Source organism: Hippoglossus stenolepis, chromosome 12, assembly GCF_022539355.2.
Source record: "Hippoglossus stenolepis isolate QCI-W04-F060 chromosome 12, HSTE1.2, whole genome shotgun sequence".
In the NCBI taxonomy this organism is placed as follows: domain Eukaryota; kingdom Metazoa; phylum Chordata; class Actinopteri; order Pleuronectiformes; family Pleuronectidae; genus Hippoglossus; species Hippoglossus stenolepis.
The window spans coordinates 17,687,871-17,708,188 of NC_061494.1; the positions used below are offsets into that span (position 1 = coordinate 17,687,871).

At 43.0% G+C, this 20,318-nt stretch overlaps 1 protein-coding gene across 1 annotated transcript in view; it reads right to left on the reverse strand.

Annotated features, from left to right (window-relative positions):
• Positions 1 to 20,318, reverse strand: part of fmn2a (formin 2a) — a 36,803-nt gene that overhangs the window by 3,606 nt on the left and 12,879 nt on the right. Inside the window, 8 exon segments of the mRNA XM_035173190.2 lie at positions 4,688 to 4,780; positions 7,092 to 7,212; positions 7,873 to 7,932; positions 8,954 to 9,100; positions 9,203 to 9,332; positions 9,430 to 9,521; positions 13,669 to 13,730; positions 17,011 to 17,098. Of these exon segments, the coding sequence (XP_035029081.2) occupies positions 4,688 to 4,780; positions 7,092 to 7,212; positions 7,873 to 7,932; positions 8,954 to 9,100; positions 9,203 to 9,332; positions 9,430 to 9,521; positions 13,669 to 13,730; positions 17,011 to 17,098 (793 nt within the window).

Genomic DNA, 20,318 nt, shown 5'->3' on the forward strand with positions numbered 1-20,318 from the left:
CAAGGTCAGTGTTGTGCCACCAGGTTATTAAGTGTTGAACTGTCCACTGTTGCACAACTGACAAATGAGCACTGCAGACCTCGGGACAAGTGCTTCTTTGTGCGGGGTAACTGCGAATGGAGACAGATGACTGTGTGTGTGTGTGTGTGTGTGTGTGTAGTGAGTGAGATGTGTGAGTAACAGAGAGAAGGTAAGAAAACGAGGAGTTGGACACGACGGTACCCATTAGGAGATATTTCCAGCAGGCCGCAACATTTATCTCGCTGTGCCATCAGGCCCCTTTTGACTGTGTTATAAATTATGATATAGGAGAACAGCAGTGAAATGTGACAGCCTCAGTCAGGAAATTCCCACAGGTTCCTACTTATCAAATTTCAGAATCTAGGGGGCTGATTTTTAATATATAAAAGAGCTGCAGTGGAGTCAATCCAGCTGTATTTTATGCCGGCCTGTATCTACAGTGCGCTGACGGACAAAAGGTTGGACAATAAATTCTCCCACACAGCTTCTCTGCCCCCCCCCTCCCAAGTCGCTTTTGGCTTAAACTGTCAAATGACCAGAAATGGCCTCGTCGTGGCTTTTCCAAGACACACATGACAGTAGATGGGACGGAGAGTCTTTTCCTGGCACCGATCTGTGTTCTCCGCCCTCTTATGTTGGGAATATCTGGTTGCTACGTGTAATTGAAGCCAGAGCCACATCTAAAAGGTCCCGGACAAACCCGCTGAGAGCAGCACTACGCTCTACCAGTCCACCGTGCTAAATCACCCTGTGGCCCACCATCACGTCTCTCTCTCTCTGCTGACGGCTCATCGATAAATGATGACATATTGATAAAACATGGGAATGTGAGTTGCATGTTAATATCAGGAATGTGTTCCAGTCCTGACAGTTCAGATGATTGAAGATGCGACTTACTGTAACACTGACTCTGGAAGATGCTGTTGTGATGTGAAATCTATTCCTAGAAACATCGAATATCAATTAAGGGGAAACTCTGACATACTTAACTAAACCTTCCCCTGACACTGAGCGATTCATGGAGTTCGTCTTATTGATGAGTGCACTGCCTGCTCTGGACCTCCCTGTTTGGAATGAGCTGCTCTCTTGTCCTGTGTTAATGCTCCGGAGCTACTTCCGAATTATTCCCTGTCATTAGCGAGTCCTCCTCAAACAGCTCTAAATTATAGAGTCACTTTTTATTTTGTGTTCATCCTACCTGGTTTATCTCCAATGTGTTTCATAAAATGAAACAGAATTTGCCTTGTTATTGTCCGTGTGTTTTATATAGTTAAAAGATGGACTTAACAAGAGTTATTTTTCTATACATTGCATGTTGGCTATTTCTTCGGTCTGTTAAGCAACATGACACAATCTTCAGACCCAACTTCACAGCTTTTCAAAATAAAAGCTTCGTAATTCAGCTCAATACAAAACATTGCAGCAAAAAATTAAAAATAAAAGGTTGCGCTTTAACGTTGTAGAGAATTGTTGGAATCGGATATGACTCTTTGAATGTTGCTGCTAGGTTGGGGATCAGCACCCGCGACTCCCGTCAAATGTGTGGTAAAATAAAAATAATCGAATTATCAGTTATTATTGCTGGTGGACCAGTTTTGACCCGCGGGCACTAGTGTAAATTACCCAAGGATGTAAAGGAAGACTGACTGTTAAGCACTGTTTGTCTGTTTAATCAAAGTTTATTAATACTGAACGTATCGTGTGTCCAGAACGTATCAAATTCAACACTGCACTTTCTCAGGCCATCGACAATACAAGTGATAATTGTGAGATGAACGCCTCTCGAGATATGCGAGCAACAGTCAGACAGAAGTTTGTAGAATGAGAAGGTAGATCTGAAGATAAAGTGGGACAACATGAGACCCACAAAATATACGGATATATTTTAAGTACATTATTTAAAAAGGGGCCGTCTGTGTTACTGAACCAACATCAACATGTCTACTTTTGGGGGATTTTTACAAACACACACATTAAAAAGATTCTCTTAGGTTTGATATTAAACCACATCCACCTACATAATGTAACAGGATGAGTCTGCCAGTCTCACTGATCTACACGTCCATCAGAAACACATTATCACATGGCCGATGCTCCCTCGCAAGTCACAGCGACTCCATCAAAGGCCTGCATGCATGAGAATTTGTGAAGCGAGCGGGGAAAATTGAGCTAGACCAAACAGCCGAGCTCCAACAAGTCCGCTCCCACTGTTATTCTGTGGTTAGTTTCATGGTCAGAAAATAAACAAAAGCGGCTTAAACTATGGAGCCAGAAACAGTTTAACCTCAGGCTTTCAGAAATTACAGAAATAACAAAAATAAGACATTTGGGCTGTTGTTCTTTTTTTTCACCGCAGCAGTGGAGGAACCCCAAGAATCCCGTCTGGAGCCTCTCGAAGTCACATGTCCATGTTACGGTGCGTACATTCTGCTCTCGGAAGGGGGAAATCTCGTCATTTGCATCAAAGAAAGAGCTCCCATATTTCTCCCAAACACAGAGAGAAAGGAAAAGAGAGGAGAGGAGAAGGGGGAGAGGTGGAAATGGGAGACATGCTTTCATCTGCAGACTTCCTTTAAAATGGACAGTGAGCATTACCGCGGAAAGAACACATGCTACACATTATACTCTCATTTGAATACAAAAGCAGTTGGTGAGAGGCCTGCGAGCCGGGTCCTTCCGACAGATTGGACGCAGTTAAATGAATGTAGCCGGGGTTCACAGCCAACGCCACACAGGGAATGACAGTTGGCTTGTCGTGTTAAAAACATGCACATCGAACTACACATTTGAAGTGAACCACTTGTCAGATCACTGAGATTAAAGCATGAGTACGTGACGCCGGCTGGACGTGAGGCACAAACACGACTGCGTTCACAATGGATTTACAAATGGATGTACAAATATCTAAATAAATGTAATTCTAGCTTTTAGACTCAAAACACAAAATGTATTTTATTTATCTTGCTTCAATAGTGTGTACTGGAGATTTAAAAGTGTTGGAAATCCGCCGAGGAGGTTGTGTTTTCATGCCCGTCTGTTTGTCTATTTGTTTTAGTTTGTCAGAATTATGCAAAAACACCTGAACAGATTTCCATGAAATTTTGTGGAGGGCTGTGGTGTGACCAAACAAAGAACCCTTTAAATTTCTTTAAATAACCCTTTCTTTAATATTGTGAGATATGTCGTTTTTCCACATTTTCATTGATTTCTCAAAGAATAATTCACGGAGTTTGACAAAAAAAAAATCTGGATCTAGTGAATTTAAATGTTTCATAAGGGGGCAGTTGGGCTTTGGTGGAGATATGCACTCTACTGAATGCCATTCTAGTTTCTTCTGTCTTTAGCTTGATCTATTAGGCGTATACAGGAGATCTTCAACCAGCTCATAGTACCTGTGTACAAACAGCTTTGCAGAGGTGCTGGCAGTATTCAATATATTAATGCTGCACGTTTATAGTCCACAGTTTCTTTAAATTCATCGTTATCTTTTTAACGCGCGTGGAGTGATAGAAGCAAAGACGACTGGAAATATAAAGGAGGCTAGGAACTGAAACAAACACATAGCAGGACAAAAAACATTTCTCGATGTCAAAAGCTCTAAGTGAAAGGGATCGTGTGGTGAACAAGTCCGTCGTGTTCCAGCCTCTCGGGTGTCCAGTTCTGCTCTCTGCAGTCGATTTAACTGCGTGACAGGTTCACCTTCTTTAACCACCCTGAATCCTCCTCTGAGGCACAATAAGATGTTCTCATTTTTTCGTCAAGATAAACAGTGTTGCTACCAAGTGCGATCATAATCCGTCAAAGCAGATAGGCAAACTCAAAACAATAGCTGTGAGTTATTCAATACACCCTGGAATAAACACGAGTCCCTGCGGAAACAACACTGAGTGAACCCTCGTGTGAAAACAGCATCAAACAGATTTGGAAATGTGTCGGCAGACATAGAAGACCCTCCATCACTCTGAGTGATGAGCTGCTGCACAGGCTCCCACACCACAGAGGACTCTTAAGCTCAGATATACCAACAGAACACCGACACAGAATAATCTATTAAATCAGGAGGAAAACATTATTTGCCTTATTAAATTTGAACCCCTCTTATGATGGTAACACACATGAGCAAAGATTATGTTTAAACAGACTCACTTGATACATCATATCTAAAAGGATTAGCCTGGCGATATTCTCATGAATATAATGAATAGACAAATTATTTTAAACACATCAAAACTTTCCTATCCATCTGAACATCTTGGGGGGGGGGGGTTTGACATGTTTTCGTTATCCTCTCTGTAAATGATTATTGGATTTTAATGGAGAAATTAAATCAGGCACATTTAGGAGATAAGTGTCTGTGACTGTGGACATTTTGGTGCCGATTAGCATAAACATCTGGATGTGGTGAATTTAAATGTGATTTTCTAAGGGGACTGTTGGACCTTGTTAAAGAAATGTTTAATAGAGTACCATTCCATTTTGTTATTGGACAACTATGGAGTCTTGGGAAACACAGACAACACTTGTTAGTTGGATCAATTCCTTGTTGCTTCTGATCTTTTCGTGGAATTTGTTAACAGGAATTAAAAATGAAGAATATCTCCCTTTAATGAGACTGTTGAAAGTCTCATCAGTTATCTGTTTCAACTGATTTGGAAAACAGGCTCACCTTGGCTAAGAAATGTGTCCATCTTGTCCTTAAAAGGCTGCAGGATCTCTTCAGAGGACAATTTGCAAACTTTCTGCGTCTCCGTCGAGCACGCTGAAACAGCAAGAGATGATCAGCATCAGAGGGGAAAACGTCTGTCAGAGCGATACAGCGTTAATATCCTATCCAGAATTTCTGTTGTGATCACAAACTTGACATTACACTTCACCCTGGTCGTGCTCGCTCTGATAAATCGCTGCTGAGCTTCTGCTGAATGAGCAAAGACATAATGACCCATAATGACTAATAACGCCCCCCCCAGGAGCCAGGGAGGCCTGCGCTCTGATCCCGGGAGAAACTCATCGTCACGCACAATCTGCAAACACAACAGATACACAAACTTTGCCAAGGCCTTAGAGGTGGAGAGGCCATGAGACGCTTAAGGGAACGGGAAGGTTGGGAATAGGCAAATGGTAATTCATAGACCATATGGCGCCTCGACCTGAAAGGTACACACTGAGCTCTCTCCACTCTGCTGTGTTGTGCTGATGTCCTTCAGGCCAGCCAAGGCCATTTCTGCGCCGCCCACCGATTAGAACCTCCCTCTGGGAACTGTCATCGAAGCCCCGCGTCTGTTAGAGCGCTCAGCTGGCCCCGCTAGGTAATGAAGAGGTCTGCAGGTATAGCATGTGATGATGTATTTATGTAGGGACAGCATGTGCCACTGCCACTGGGGTCGGAGCAGACGCAAGTCCGTTTCCCCAGCGAGCAACTCCATCTTTATGAATTGCAAATAATGAACAGCCTCAAGAATCATTATGGCAGAGGAACAACAATATTTGGCAAACACGGACCAGGCACCTGATTGGTTTAGCAGCAAAGATACATAAAACATGATAGAGAACAGACCAGGTTCGGGGAATTGTCGATCGAGCCACGAGCACACAAAGTCACACATACACACGTACTCACTCACACGTTTTGCACAAAGATACACAGACGTTTTTTACCACCTGTTGGAAGTGCAGCGTTTGGAAAGTGTTCCGAGTGCTGTGTGACTTGAGACAGAGTAATGAAAGGGAGTATTTCCCAACTGCCTCATTCATTAGGACTCTCTTTCACTCAACAGCTCAGTTTAGCTTGTCAAGCATAATCCAATTGCCACACTTCCCGAGGTCCTGACATGCAGCAACAGGGCACATTCGTTCTCGCACACAACATTTTAAGATAATCTATGTGCCAACTGCATGTTGAATATATCGAAATGTAACATATCAGGTCTCTGCATGAGGTCATACTGTCATCGTGGGTCTCATTTTATTGTGTTTCGATTTCACTGAGAGATTAAATAAATGTAATCAGAGCTGAACGGAAAATTCAGTCTCCAAACTTCTTGGCTTGTGAAACCCACTCAAATCATTTCTGTTGGTTTATTTCCTTTTTCCTCAAAGTTGATTAGCGGTGATGATAAAAGTTTTACTGAATAATAATCACAGTTCATGACATTTCTGTTGGTCGGTAGAAAATGAAAAGTTTTGTAATAGATTAACCACATGTATTGGTTCAGGAACTGGTTGAATAATGAATGGCTGAAAAAAATGAAAGAGTTATTATAGAGTGAAATATTAAACCATTCAGCTCCGACTTAGTCAGCTATTAGTCAGCTCGTCTGTGAATCACATTGTGGACCCCTCTGGGCGAAATGACGACCTATGACGTGCACAGAATATTCTGAAATTCTCATTGTTGTGTGTTGGAGGTTTGTGGCTCGCAGGGTCAGCGAGGTGATTCAGAGCTGCAGGACAGAGTCTTCCAGGCTGATGAACCTTTGACAGTGCACACAGGTAGTGGAAGTTCCCAGACGTTGCCCCTGTATAGTTTGATCTCTGTTTCATGAGGACAGTAAAGGAACGCCAGGTTCAACAGGAGTCTACATCTGACAAGTCCCATCTGCTTCTGGTTAGCTCGTCTGTACGACAAACAGATGCTATCTCTGTGTTGACCCGCCTCCAGGATCCACACGTAACCATAGCTGGTAAGGGTTGGGAAATTATTTTCCATTGTACCAGGAGATATGCACATAGATTAATACATAATCTATGGCATCAGACTGCACAGAGGTAATGATGTCTAATCTACGGAGCACATGGCTTTCATAGTTCTGCCTTACGAGCCAGTAGCCAGTCAGATTTACCTGTAGCCTCAGCGTACCCTCAAGTTCGGCCTGTATCGTTGATTTCAAGGCCAAAACACTTAATAAAGCTTCAGCGCGCAACTGAAATTATGTCCCTAACATCTGCTAACGTCTACTGGTTGTTGTTTTTTTTATGTATGGGATTTTAAACATTATGCTATATGGCGTGATCAAGGTTTTGAATGTGCTCAAACAGAAGTTACATCGTAGAATGGAAATCGGCGACCATACCGTTGAGATCTTTCCTCATCTTGCGCAAATCTTTCTGAAAGTCCTCGAACTTCATCTGGGAGGCCTGAAAGAGGTCGTGGGGCTCAGGCAGAGGGTAGACAGACGTCTCCCTGCCTGCATCCTGGTAAAAGCAACAACAAACAAAAACAAAAAATCACATACACACACCAATATCAAAGTCAATCTTCCTCAAATGAGAGCAGGCCTCTCTAGTATATACTGTACACACCAGGCCACATTCAAATAAAGGTCCTCAGAGACCTACATGCATGCATTAGCAGCCCAAACATCCCAGAGAAGACACGACTGAAAGTACAGCAGAAATGAGCATTAAGCTCCGTGCAGAAAGTCCACAGCAATTCTCTCCATCAGAGTTACTACAAGGATATTATGAGAGCTATATTCATGTCATGCAGGTTGTTTTTGGCAGGCAGCACTCTACTGAGTTCATCTCATCTGGAGAACCTAATTATTTACACTAGCGCTCCTTTGGATGCTGTGCCAATGAACAGGCTGCAGGTTTGAATGAAGCCAGACCAAAGCGGAGCGGGAGAGCGGGAGATGAAGAGTGAAAGACAGAAAGCGGATCAGAAGAGAGCCAGAGAGGGAGAGAGATTTGTTCCTGCCGTAAATGAGGAAAGGGAAAATAAATAATTTGATAAAGGATAAGCCATGGTATCCTCTGGCAAGAGGGGAGATGAAAAGAGAGCTCTGGAAGGATTTCTAAGCAAATTAGTCTAAAACAGAAAAGTGATTCAAATAAACAGGAACCAAAACATACCTCATCAAAGTGCCTTAGATAGTAAGCAACGATGTAAGACAAAAGACTCTGGGAGTTATCCTGAAAGAAAGAAAACGATCCAAATAAATAAACTAAAACCTCTTTATTTATTAATTTAATCATTTCGGAGCAGGATGATTTAATTTGCGCGGGGCAAACAAGAATAAGGACAGCGGCCTTAGAAGTTGGGGATAAATCACGACGTTGGAGCAGCAATGCAACAAAACACAACTGTGCTGGGCTGGCTGTCATAACTCAGAGCTGGTGGAAAGTTTGATGTTCTTTATGGATACCTTACTCAGTCCACCACCACAAAAACTCTAACCACTGTGTCCTTATATGGCAGTGCCAGGGGTACGCTGAGCCGCTTGTGATATTAAATAAGAACAGTAAACAGAATGGCCTCTAAATCTGCACAGCTACGTTCTACATGTTTGGCAGCGGGGGGGGGTTCGGTCTCGTTCTGCTCCTGGAATCTGTGTTTATCACATATTTTCAAGTATAATTTTTTATTTCAGAATAACATTGCGGTTGCAGATAAATCACGGGGGCTTGTCTCCTTTCCTCATTTTGCACAGATTCAAACATGTATTTTCGGTTTGCTTGAATAACATTTCATTGAAGCTGCGTCCCAATTCAGGGGGGGCCGGTGGTCTTCGTGGGCCGCAAAAGGCTGAGCTGAAACGAGACGGTCTGGTCCACAGAGGATTTCCTCGATCAGCGTCACCAGCTTGTCCCGCCCTTACTGCTGTCGCCTAGCAACAGAGCTGAAGCTGGACACGATGAGAAGGTTTTAATGCCCCTCGGTTATTTTAAACATGTGTACCGTTACTTCTCGTCGCTTGCCGGCCCCATTACCTCTTTGAAAAAACGTTTGTCACCAAAGCGCCACGATGGATCCACCCGTTACAGCCCAGACGTTACTCGGACGCATTTGTTGGACTTCGGGAATGGGACAGTCTAGTCGCTCAGCTGTGATCTCTCCAAATGCAGCCTCCGAAAGGATTGCGGCCCCTGAATTGAGACGCAGCTTGAGAGTCTGCTCTTGTAGCGCGACACAGACTCTCACTGTAACACTCACACTGCTCTTGACGTCCTTCAGTTTTGGCAGAATGTCCAAGGAGAAGCCGTCGGCCTGCCCTCTGGACCGATTACCCCCGTTCATGAAGTTGCCAAAAGCCAGCACCAGGCCGAGCACCTGCAGAACAATCTGACTACTCTGGAGAATCTGGTGCACACAAACAAACACACACACACACACACAAATGAGACAAAGATGTGAAGTTAAATTTAGAAAATAAACAGGAAATGAGACAGGCAAGTTGCTCACCTTGCACACTCTCTGAAGGATTTCTATTTTGCGGAGGACGGAGGTGACACACTCGTGGAAAGTTGATTGAAACAGGATGCAGAACACCCGCTCAGAGAAGTTGGGGATCTTGGATAACTGGAACAGGAACCTGACGAAGGGACATGATGGGTCACGATAACATATCTGTTCGATGACACAGCTCTTCATTTAATGAATTTGGATGAGCAGGGAGGTTTGGCTCTCACTGTTCAGGCTTGTCCAGCGGCTTGGCATCCTCCTTGTCTTTGGATGATTTAATGTGCTTCTTAATGCTATCCATCTCATCGTCTTGAGCTCTCTGTCAAATTAAAAAGGGCAGATTTATTTAGGTAGGAAATGTACCATAAATAGTTAAGTGCTTAATACCACCAGGTACACATCGTGGATATGGACAAATTCCCCAAAACACGTATCTGCAGATCTCATGTTAAAAACCAATAGCAAACTGCGAGGAAGGTCTGAGTTGTAACTGATGACTTGCAAAGAAACTAAAAACGTTTCAGCCACTAATATTGATGCATTTGCACATGTACCATTCTCAATATTCACAAACCTCATTACACACTTTTACACGTTTGCAAATCTGAGTACGCACACACACATTCTGAATACACATTAGCTAATCCCAGCACACAGTGGATTCTTGTACACATTAACAAATCTGATTACGCACACACACAGCTTGAGATACCGTTTCACAACTCTCCGCACACGCCAACAAATAATATTGCAACAATATTGGCAGCATAGTTTTTTCCTAATGAGGATCGTATGAGATGATTGACAGCACCACACCACTGACCAAATGGACCTTGACCAACTTGCGCTGAAGGGTAAAAGTATTCTCAAATTGGGCCACTCTGTGCTCAAACTCGTACCGTATGCCAGTCTATACAGTATAAATTTCATAACTGATGAAGAGTTGCTTTCAGCCAGAGTACATTCCTGACCATTATGCTGCTGTCAGACGCTGGACCACAGTTTTATACAAGGTGGTTTAAAAAAACACAGGCCAGAAATGCCCCTTCGTTTCACAAGAGGCAAAGACAATAGATGTTAATGGGTCTGACGCACACGGGCAAAACAATAAAACCATCCCCAGGAGGAGAATGTAAACTCTTTCTCAGTCCCCCCAGACCCCGTCGACCCCCTGAGCCTGAGCAGTCTGGTCCTTCCTCCTGTTCCTCTCCGTCGCCCTCTCTGGGGCTTCAGCATCGGCATGGATCCTCGGAAAACATCAAACACGGGCATCAAACGCAACCGAGGGCCCGATTAGTATTCTACACACTGCCGCCTTCTGCCGAGGAAGGCAAGCTCTCCTTCGCCTCCTCTCGAGATGTTTTTCAAGTGTAAATATATTTAACACAAAGCAGATCCATTTCAAAGGGCAGCGGTGGAGCCCAGCAGTGTTTGGTGTAATTGGGGACAAGTAGGCATTAGCGTGTGATCTTTGAATTGCTAGGGCATGTTGCAGCGGCTGTTAGCATGAGAAATACAGGCCCATGTGGAATATCGAATGCAAAGGAAAGGAGGATGATATTCCTGATGCCAGCACTCGAGCGGTAGCCAAGTGGTATTCATTAGCCGTGTTTCTAGAGCAGGGCCCAACTGAGCCAGCTAGGGCTTGATCACGATTTATGTCACTCAATTTTCAATGAAAGGCCATTTATGAGAAAAGGCCCATATGACTGTATCATGTAATAAATATATTTAGACTTCACAAGGGTGTAAAAAAGCATGAGGACACGATTTGTAGTGTTAAAGCTCGTCGGAGGGACTATAACTCTACTGACCTCCATGACATTTCGCTACCGTCAGCTGAAAGGAGCCAACTTCAGACAACCAGTCTGGACCCAGATTACGACTGGTGACATTAGAGGGGAGGGAGCGGCGTCCCACTATCACTGTGACCCCTTTAATGGTATTGGCTTATTGTTCAAAGAGGAGTGGCTGTAATCCACAGCTCTGAGGCCGAGCAACTCCTTCCCTGCTTCTGTGTGTTTGTCCTACAGTACAGTATGTGCACATTGGTGTGGGCCAACATGTTTGTTTGTGAGCACGTTGGTGTGTGTGTGTGTGTGTGAGGAGAAAAAGAGAGAGTGAGAGCAGCGTGTGATCGAGCTCCGAGCGCAGGGAGCGAGGGTGTAACCATTAGAAGCCCCTCGCATTCCTCAAAACAGGCTGACTGTGCTGCCAGCTGTGGTTTAGGGGGCTGGAGACCCACAGACAGGATGGAGTCTCGCAATACAAAAGAGAAACAATTTGGCTCCTCAACCCAATAACACAGCCTCGGGCCATAAGGGGGAGACGGAACGAGAGCGAGAGGGAGAGCGCTTGAAGTCTCGGGGTGAGCAGAGAGGTTAGAAGACTTTTGATCCTCAGTTATGACACATTGGTTCATAACTACGGCTTGTCTCAAGCCTCAGTCTCATTCCCATGATCAACATTATTAATATGCCTCTGGCAGCCAAAGGTCCAGGCCTCTCCTGTGTAGTTGTGCCAAAAAGCAATTCACAGGAATTTCACAGCATCTAAAAACTGTATCACTGTTGAAATGTGGAAAACATGCCCGTTTTCATGTTCCATTATTTACTGACCCGGGACCTGAACCGCTTCCACTGGGCGGGGCAGACTTTCTATCAGTGAAGGTTGATGAATACGTATTTACTATAAAGCCTTCGTAGCCAAAATGGAGACTTGTTGGAAAACAGATGACAGCTCCGTAATTCTATTTATGCTAATATTATATGATACAATGTGGTCATTTCACTTGGCAGAGCTCAGTGAAGTCTTTTTCAAGAGAAGCCGTATGACACAAACACTGGTGGGTTTCCAACTACCGCTTCCTTTGTGCGGGGGCATTAGAAAAATGGAGTCAATCAGATCCAGTATAAAAAACTACCCTGGCACTCAGTGGAGCTCGTACCTCCGCCAAGGCCCAACAGTCCTCTTGTGAAACCACATTTAAATTCGCTAAAGCTGGATTTTGAGTCGGAGAGAAGAGAACTATAGGATGAGGTGGGATTATTGTGTGGATTTGTAAAAGGAAAAACTTTGGTGCCACAAAATTAATAAAATATCTCACTCAGAAATTATACTCACTATGAGTCTGTAAACTTTGGTGACTCATCACGAAAATAACAAAAGACAACAACACAAGTCAATATCCCCCACACGGCAACACACATGTAGACTTCACCAGTTTTCACAACAAACAATAACCCATGCCATAAGTGCAATTTGAAATATACAATAAAGTATAATGGCAATCAGTGGAGCATACACCAAGCCATCACTTCCCTTATAAGACCCCATTTGAATTTCACTAGGTACAGATTTGTTTGTACAACTTTTCTTTTACTTTCCTTCAAGATCCATTAATTATTCTCTGAGAAAAAAAAAAAAGGGAAAAACACTTAATTTAGCAATATTAAAGAAAGTGACCAAGTTCACTGGAAATCCATTTATTTAATTTTGTGTTAATTTGTTCACAAACAAACCAACCAATAGACAAACAGACAGAAATGAAAACATAACTGTAAACATATTTACTATGTAAAAATATTGGTCTCTTTTCAGTCCAGCAGACAGACGTGTATAGGAGCGACTCTGCTGCCAAACAGCGCACATACCAGTACAGCTCGGGACTCGCCTGTTTGTTTTGGTATCTAATGCACACTTCCTTGACTTCACTCCTTCAAGTGCAGCCTGGAATAAGAGCTCCACATAGAGAAATATGTTCCCTGACAGTGAGCTGACATTACAGACACTGGAATTGCATTTAAAAGAGGATATTTTCCCACCTACACTGTACACAAACGTTCAGGCTGATCTTGAGTATATCCTTTGATGGATGGCAGTTGATGTTTTGCGGTTCACCCTCAGTCAAGTGCCAAATAAAACAACACTAACAGCCGATGAGTGATTTTTTCTTTTTTGCCATTTTGTTGACATCACAGCTTGTTGAGACTTCTCAGGTTTCCTCCTCTAATAAAATGATCGTCCTCGTTGCCTTCGTATATATGGCATGAAATGTGTAACCATAAATCAGGCGATTTCTCACAAGAAAAACTGCTCCAAAATAACACTTTCACTGCAAAACCACAGAGGGAAAGGGGGGAGAAAAAGTTTTTTCCCAGCCTGAACGCTGCAGTCGGGATCAGCCTGAACTGTCAGTGCTGTTACTTTGTATAATAATTGCACTGGGCTTGTTGCTCAACACTTTGTATTCGTATGATTCAGCATTGGCAGGAAAGTGCAGAAATGAATTTTCTTTTCACTGGTCTGCTGGTTTTACTGAAACCACTGTCCACATGAGACTTCATCGTCCCCCCCCCCCCCTTCAAAGTCAAAGAATTTGCAAGATTTGAAAAATGTTTATTACTGTTGAAACCATAAAGACATGTCTAATTCCAAGTAGCACCACAGCGCGTTGTTGTACTCACATTTTCATACAGGGCTTGCAGTGTCTCCAGATCCACGACCGTGTTGTCCATATTTAGGACGGCTGCGGAAGGAGAGGACGACATGGTTCATGTTAAACGTTAACACTAAAACATGTCGTGACATTTCTCGGCTTCCTTCGAGGAAACGCCGTTAACAAGTCAGAAATCAAACCAGAGCAAACAGGCCGTCGCCTCCAGAACCTCTAGATTGTTGCTATTTCACCATAAACAGTCACAGAAACACATTTTCAAATCTGATTTTATTTTACTGGAGTTGAAAAGGAGGAAGGAGGGGGGCATGATACAAGGGCAAAACTCTCCCTGTAAGGCCAAAAGAAAGCGTCATGCGCCGTATGCTGCGAGTTACATAGTTATCAGCCCTCATCACGATAGCATGCAAGGGGCCACAAACTAAAACATAAATACGAAGGTCTTAGAAATCTGTCAAAGGTACAAAGATCTGTGTTTGAACTCCAGTGTTTGAATTCCTGGTGTCGCCTTTTTGTCTCGGCACGAGGACCTGGCGCCCGTGAGCATTAATCCTTTGAAAGTAAATGTTTAAAGACAAACAGAGCCCGGGGGTCTGCGGTGTTGAGGCTGAGGTGTTGCTCTCCGCACAGTCACCCAGCGAAGCACTCGACACCTATATATGTATTTCACCGCGTGCTGTGGGTGTCCAAATTACTCACATTGTTTTGATCTGCTGATTTGGTGTTGAGGTACAGGGGGAAAACTCATGTCAGACGGGATAAAGGAGCCGGGAGAAACGGACTCCGTGCGTAATGTTCACTCTGCGTCACGTCTTGTGTCTGGACATTGGATATGACAGGACTTCTTCTAAGCTTTCCACTAATATGAACTTAAGAGAGAAAAATGAAAAAAGATCAAGAGAAAACGAGAGAGTACTGATCCTGTCAGTTCTGTGTCATGTTTTTACCTTTGATATTCTCTTCTCTCTCTTTATTTAATCCTGAAACCATTTTAATCTCATCACTTCTATGCCACAAGGGCAAATCCACTCCCTCTTCCCTGGTTGTTTGCTGTCATTCTTTTAAACTCTTCACACTCTTCCAAAGCCACCACAAAAATAACTTCCTTCTCCCCGACTCTCCCTTTTTTTCTGTTTCTCGCACTCGTAAGCATTTGGTTTTCATTACTATGTGAACCAGAGTCTGGGCTGGCTGGTTTGCCTGGTGACGGGTTTTTAAAAAGACATGGGTGAAAAGCCGTATCATCGCTCTGACACGGACCTCTTGCGACCACAAAGCCCGACCCATCTGCCCGGGTCTACCTCGACTGCCACATTAAACCCCAGCGTGGCGCCAGCAACCACCATCTAATACTGTGACGGGCGCTCCAAAGCCTCGCAGGAAGCAGACGCCACACGGAAGTGTCCTGTGAAACACGCAGAGTGTCGGGCCAAGTCTGAGAACAAACAACAACAGCTGTGAGGAAAAAAGACTAATGTGTTGACTCCTCACTGAGCAACTGGGCTGTCATAAAACACACAATCTAAATCCATGATTCAGAAGTTGTTTTTCTTCTAGGAAGAGATATCCGGGTGACGAGGGCTTCGCTCGTCATTGCCTTCATCACAGAATCAAGGGGAAACAAAACAATGATTCACTTCACATGAAGGGACAATTAAAAGGTTTAAACGAAATGAATCATAAGAACATTCTTCAATCATCTTAAACCTTTGATGGCACGAGGGAACATGAGATCATTTCAGGAATGGGAAAACAAACGTATTTGCAAATATAAAGTTTCTTGGGATTAGTTTTTTTTTTTTAAAATGGGAAACGATTCATATTTTAAGGCTATAATTGTTCATGCCTAATAATCTTTCAATTAAAAAGCGAGACAAAGTAAAAAAAACTCTTTCTAGGGTTACTTTGTGCATGGCAGTTAGAATCCCACCGTTTTGAGGAGACACAAGCACATGATACTGAGCGAACTGTGATATCTTCACTCTGATCTTACTCTCCATGATATACTGAAGTTTCCAATCAGGGCTAATTATGCACTATGGCAAAAGCTGTCCTAACATAGGAGATGAATGAAAGTGCTGATGAGAGTGGCCCTCGCTTGCCCTCCCACTCTGACCTGAGATGGATGCGGCACAGACTGAAAACTAAAATTCAGTCAGCGAGATGCTCTGGAGATACTGCAGACGCAACAGCCCTACACAGTAATGCTTTATAACAAGTAGACAATATGTACATCCACAGCTTCGGTGGTACACATTCGTTTCGCTGCAGCTGCCAAAAACATGGAGACGAAAGATTTGAAGCTGTAATGAAGTCTCCGGCTGCGGAAGTGTTGAATACGATGGAAGAGAAAAGGGGAAGAGTGTTTAGACACATGGATGAGCGAAGACTGGCGAGCAATCAGAGAGAAACTAAAACAGGAAGAGAGTCTGTTCCCATCAACATCTCCTGAATGACATCAACGTTAACTAAGACGTTTAGACAAGATGGTGACAAGTCGTCAGAGGAAGACTGAGGGAGCCACTGAGGAGCACGATGGGGATGTTCGATGGGGAGAGATTATGCAAAATGAGACCGGAGAAACAAAGGAAAAACATTTCAGACGTCTTGCAACATTGTGACATGTGATAAAGTTACTAGAGGAAGGTTGGAGATTTGGCAATGACCTCAGCCAGGAGTCAATCTTCTCCTCTCAGCAGACTGGAACAAGATGTACGTTACCAACCCAACAGCAGAGCAGCACTCGAAGAACAAACAAAACTTCTCACCCCTAAGGTCCACATTTTCTGTAGACGATTTTAGAAAATCTTTGTTGTCATAAAATGATAATTGCATCAGCATGCTCACATAAAAAATTCTGACATGCTGGTGTTTAGCTATAATGTTTACCAAGTCACTGTCTTAGTTATGCTATGTTAGCATGCTAATATTTGCTAACTATGGCTCAATACAGCTGAGGCTGATGGGGATTTGCCGGATGGTGGTTGTAGTTCGTGGACAAATAAAGTTATTATGATTCATCCTGATCGGAACACAACAGTCTGCACAACATTTCCTGGGAATCCATCCCATAGTAATTACGACATTTCACTCGAAACCACAACTGTCAACATCATGACGATGCAAGAGTTAGAATTCATCCTCTGGGAACCATGAATATCTGTACAAAATGTCCTTCCAGTTTATTCACATTTACGAACTGTGATATTACAGCTTGGATTAAAGACAGAGGGGCATTGTCACTTCTAGCATACTACTAGGATATGAAACAAAGGTACATAGAATGTCAGAACACTATTGTCCAACAACTACACAAAGTACCACTTCGCATACATGACCACGTAACACTTACCATTATGGATGTCCTTCATATCCAGATGAATGCTGGACATCAGAATTCCCACAGCCTGCGAACGCTTGTTGCTCAAAAGCTTCACCACCTACAAGACGATGAGAGAACAGGGATATTACTACTACACATACCATTACAGACACACGCACACACACACATTATTTTCTAGACTCACAAATCATCTTTTTGACCTGCTTTGGTCTAAAACTTGTGCCCAAATGTAGCCTCAGACAGACAGACAGACAGACAGACAGACAGACACACAGACACACACACACACACACACACACACAGATGTAATGACTGGACCGGAAACCAGAGACATCATCATCACTCCCCTCTGTCTGCTTCTTTCTGTGGGAGGAAAACTTAAGTCTATTCACACACTAACATTTGGAAAATGATAATTCTCCCCTCGAATAATTACAGTGATTAATATTTTTTTCCATTTTCTCCAAATTCTCCACATCCATCATCTTGCAGTCTGGAGATTAAAAACTTCCAGATCATTTGCACAACAGGAGGCTTATTTGCTAAGTAGAGCGTGATGACACGGATCGACTGTTTAAACACACAGAGAATCTGCAGGCTTTTGTTTACATTATATCGAATAATAATAGTTTGTAATCAAAACGTCTCTTTTTCCAAAATCAAAACAGTTCCGAAAGCGTCGATGTAAATATTCGACTTAGCTGAATAATAATAGCTTCCACTTGTCAAGGAGCCAGGAGTTGAATATCAAGCCAGTTGTTACGATGCATGAGAAGCTGGATCCAAGGGGTGGGGGCGATTATGAAGCATAGCGAGTTTAAGTAAGCACTGGGTGAAGCCGAGTGGTGAAGGGACAGGCCCTGAAACCCAGAGCCTACTGCGATCCAGACAGAACGCTTCCATCTAAACCAGATCACACAGACCACAGACTTCTCAAACACACAGGAAGTTATATCACCAGGCCCCGACTGTCTTTGTTTTCCTGGCTCAACCACAGCTTCAGGGGACAGGCCGTCTGAGATACGATGCCGAGTGGCTTCCACAGCGAGTCCGTGATAGCGAGTGCACATCGGCCTCATAACGGGCGTTCAGAAGAATAAGATATTAGTCCTGTTTTATCTGACCTGAGACTCAAATGTACAAACAGGTTTAAATTGCATTAAAGAGTTCAGTAGTTTAGTCCCTTGCGGAGCTCCCTGATATTACAGAGGATCACTTTCCTATTTTATTATTTTATAATGAAACGCAGCTGGATGAGCCGCCACAGTCACTGAAATTATTTTTCTTGACGAACATCTTCAACATTATCCTAAACAAGCCTGAAATTTTAATCTGATACAGCGGGGTTTTTTGGTCTCATGAGAGCCATGTGTCTGGAGTTTTGGGTTTAAAGAAATTCTTTTAAATATATCCTATCTTCATCTTTTGATCCATTTATCATTTCAGGGTTCGGCCAATAGAGACTTTCATTAAATCCATTCGGCACTGAGTCACAAACAAAATCCCTGAGGTATAATGTTTTCTCTCAAAAGTTTCGAAAAGAGATTTGAAACGCACGTCGCACAAAAAGTAATAATTACCTCTAATCTATTTGTCTCTGTTTATTTAGTTAAACTTTGGATTTAGCTGAAACTAATAATCAGAATCACTTAAATGTGTTTGAGATTATTACATTCATTCAAGTTCATTACTGAAAATGCATACATACGATATGCAGCCACAATTTGGCATTTTATGAACATTTCTTGACAACACAGGACAGAAAACACCTTTACATGTATCACGAATAAACGTCCATATCCGCTCAGAAATCCTTTTACCAAAAGACGCTCCTTTAACCTCCAGATCTTGCCCGAGAATCATCACGTTTCTAAATAGTTTTAAGCATAAAAGTAACAAAGTAAAACTTGTCTGTACTCCCTTGGGTCTATTTCGAAAAGATACATTTAGTAACTAGTTCGGCATTGTTTACTTCTGCCAATTTGATGACATGAAAACGAAAATAAACTAAACATGGGCTTAAATTGTGGCAAACAGCTAACTAGCTTGAGTGGCATGGCAACATGATACTTCCTGTTTTCACCCCCAAAGCATCATGGGAAAACTAGAAGTAACACTTGGAATAATAATAAAGTGACAAAATTACTTAAGTGTTAAGTTTTGAGGTGATCAACAAAAAAATGAATCTCAAACTACTTTCATAACTTCACAAAGACCAGCTTTTCAGTCTTATTCCTGATATCTTTAGGGTTGTTGACCTGTTGGCAGGATGCAACAAGGGAAACGTTTTTCTTACGTCCTACAAATCACAACTGAAGGATAAACCAAATAAAGTAATCTGCAGATTAATCTATAATGATCATTAAAATCAGTTGTAGCCCTCCTGTCATCCATAATCTTCTAATAAGAATAAATCATTCTTGCAGGATAGAAACTGAGGAGACGTAAACTGTGCTTCAACATTATTTTGGACAAAAAACAATGAAACAAAAGTCCCACATCTTCCATTTCAAATTCACTTCACACAAACGAACCTAACATTCACTGAGCCGCTTTGCCTGTATCTGTAAAACCGCTTCTCCTTCTCTCTGCAATGGTCAACACAACCATCACCGACACATGGTAGCATTTCCTCACATCTGATAGTGATGTCAGCGGAGGCCTTTAAACTGGCCTCTGCCAGTTGACGTCAAAGCTGCTCTCTAGTGGTCGCTCTGCAGAGGAGGCTTGTCCCCTCCAATCAGGAAAACAGTTAAACTCACAACACACTGGGTGATGGGAAGAGCTGGATGTAGCAGGAGAGTGATCAATTGTCTTGGGGCCCGGGGCGGATTCACATGAGCTGGAAATGTCAAAGGTTGGCTCCAAATTGGGGTCACTCGCAGTTCTGCGTATGTTTTTTGTTTTTGCCGTTATTGATTGCAATATCTGCAGCACCATTGTTGTACTGGAGAACATCGGCAACAGCCACGACCAGGGGAATTAAACCCACACCCACCTCAATTTGTCTCCTGTCTCGCGCAATTTAGCAACACGACCACAACACGAGACGCCTCATGATGTGGTGGCTTACTTATTTAGAGCTCTATCAATCAGAACATCACAGTATATGGAGAGCTGGTTTTATTAGAGAAGAGGATACTCATTGTGGTTGTTCGCCACCTCCCGGCCCCGTGTCCTTGCCTAGATCACATTAGTTGTGCAGCAGTGAATTCCCTCGGTTGTGTCTCTCAGGTGTTGAAGTAATCACCCGACAGCTCCCGCTAGTGTCAACATGCTTGATGGCGGCTATTTCTGAAGTGGGTTTGAAAAGGAAT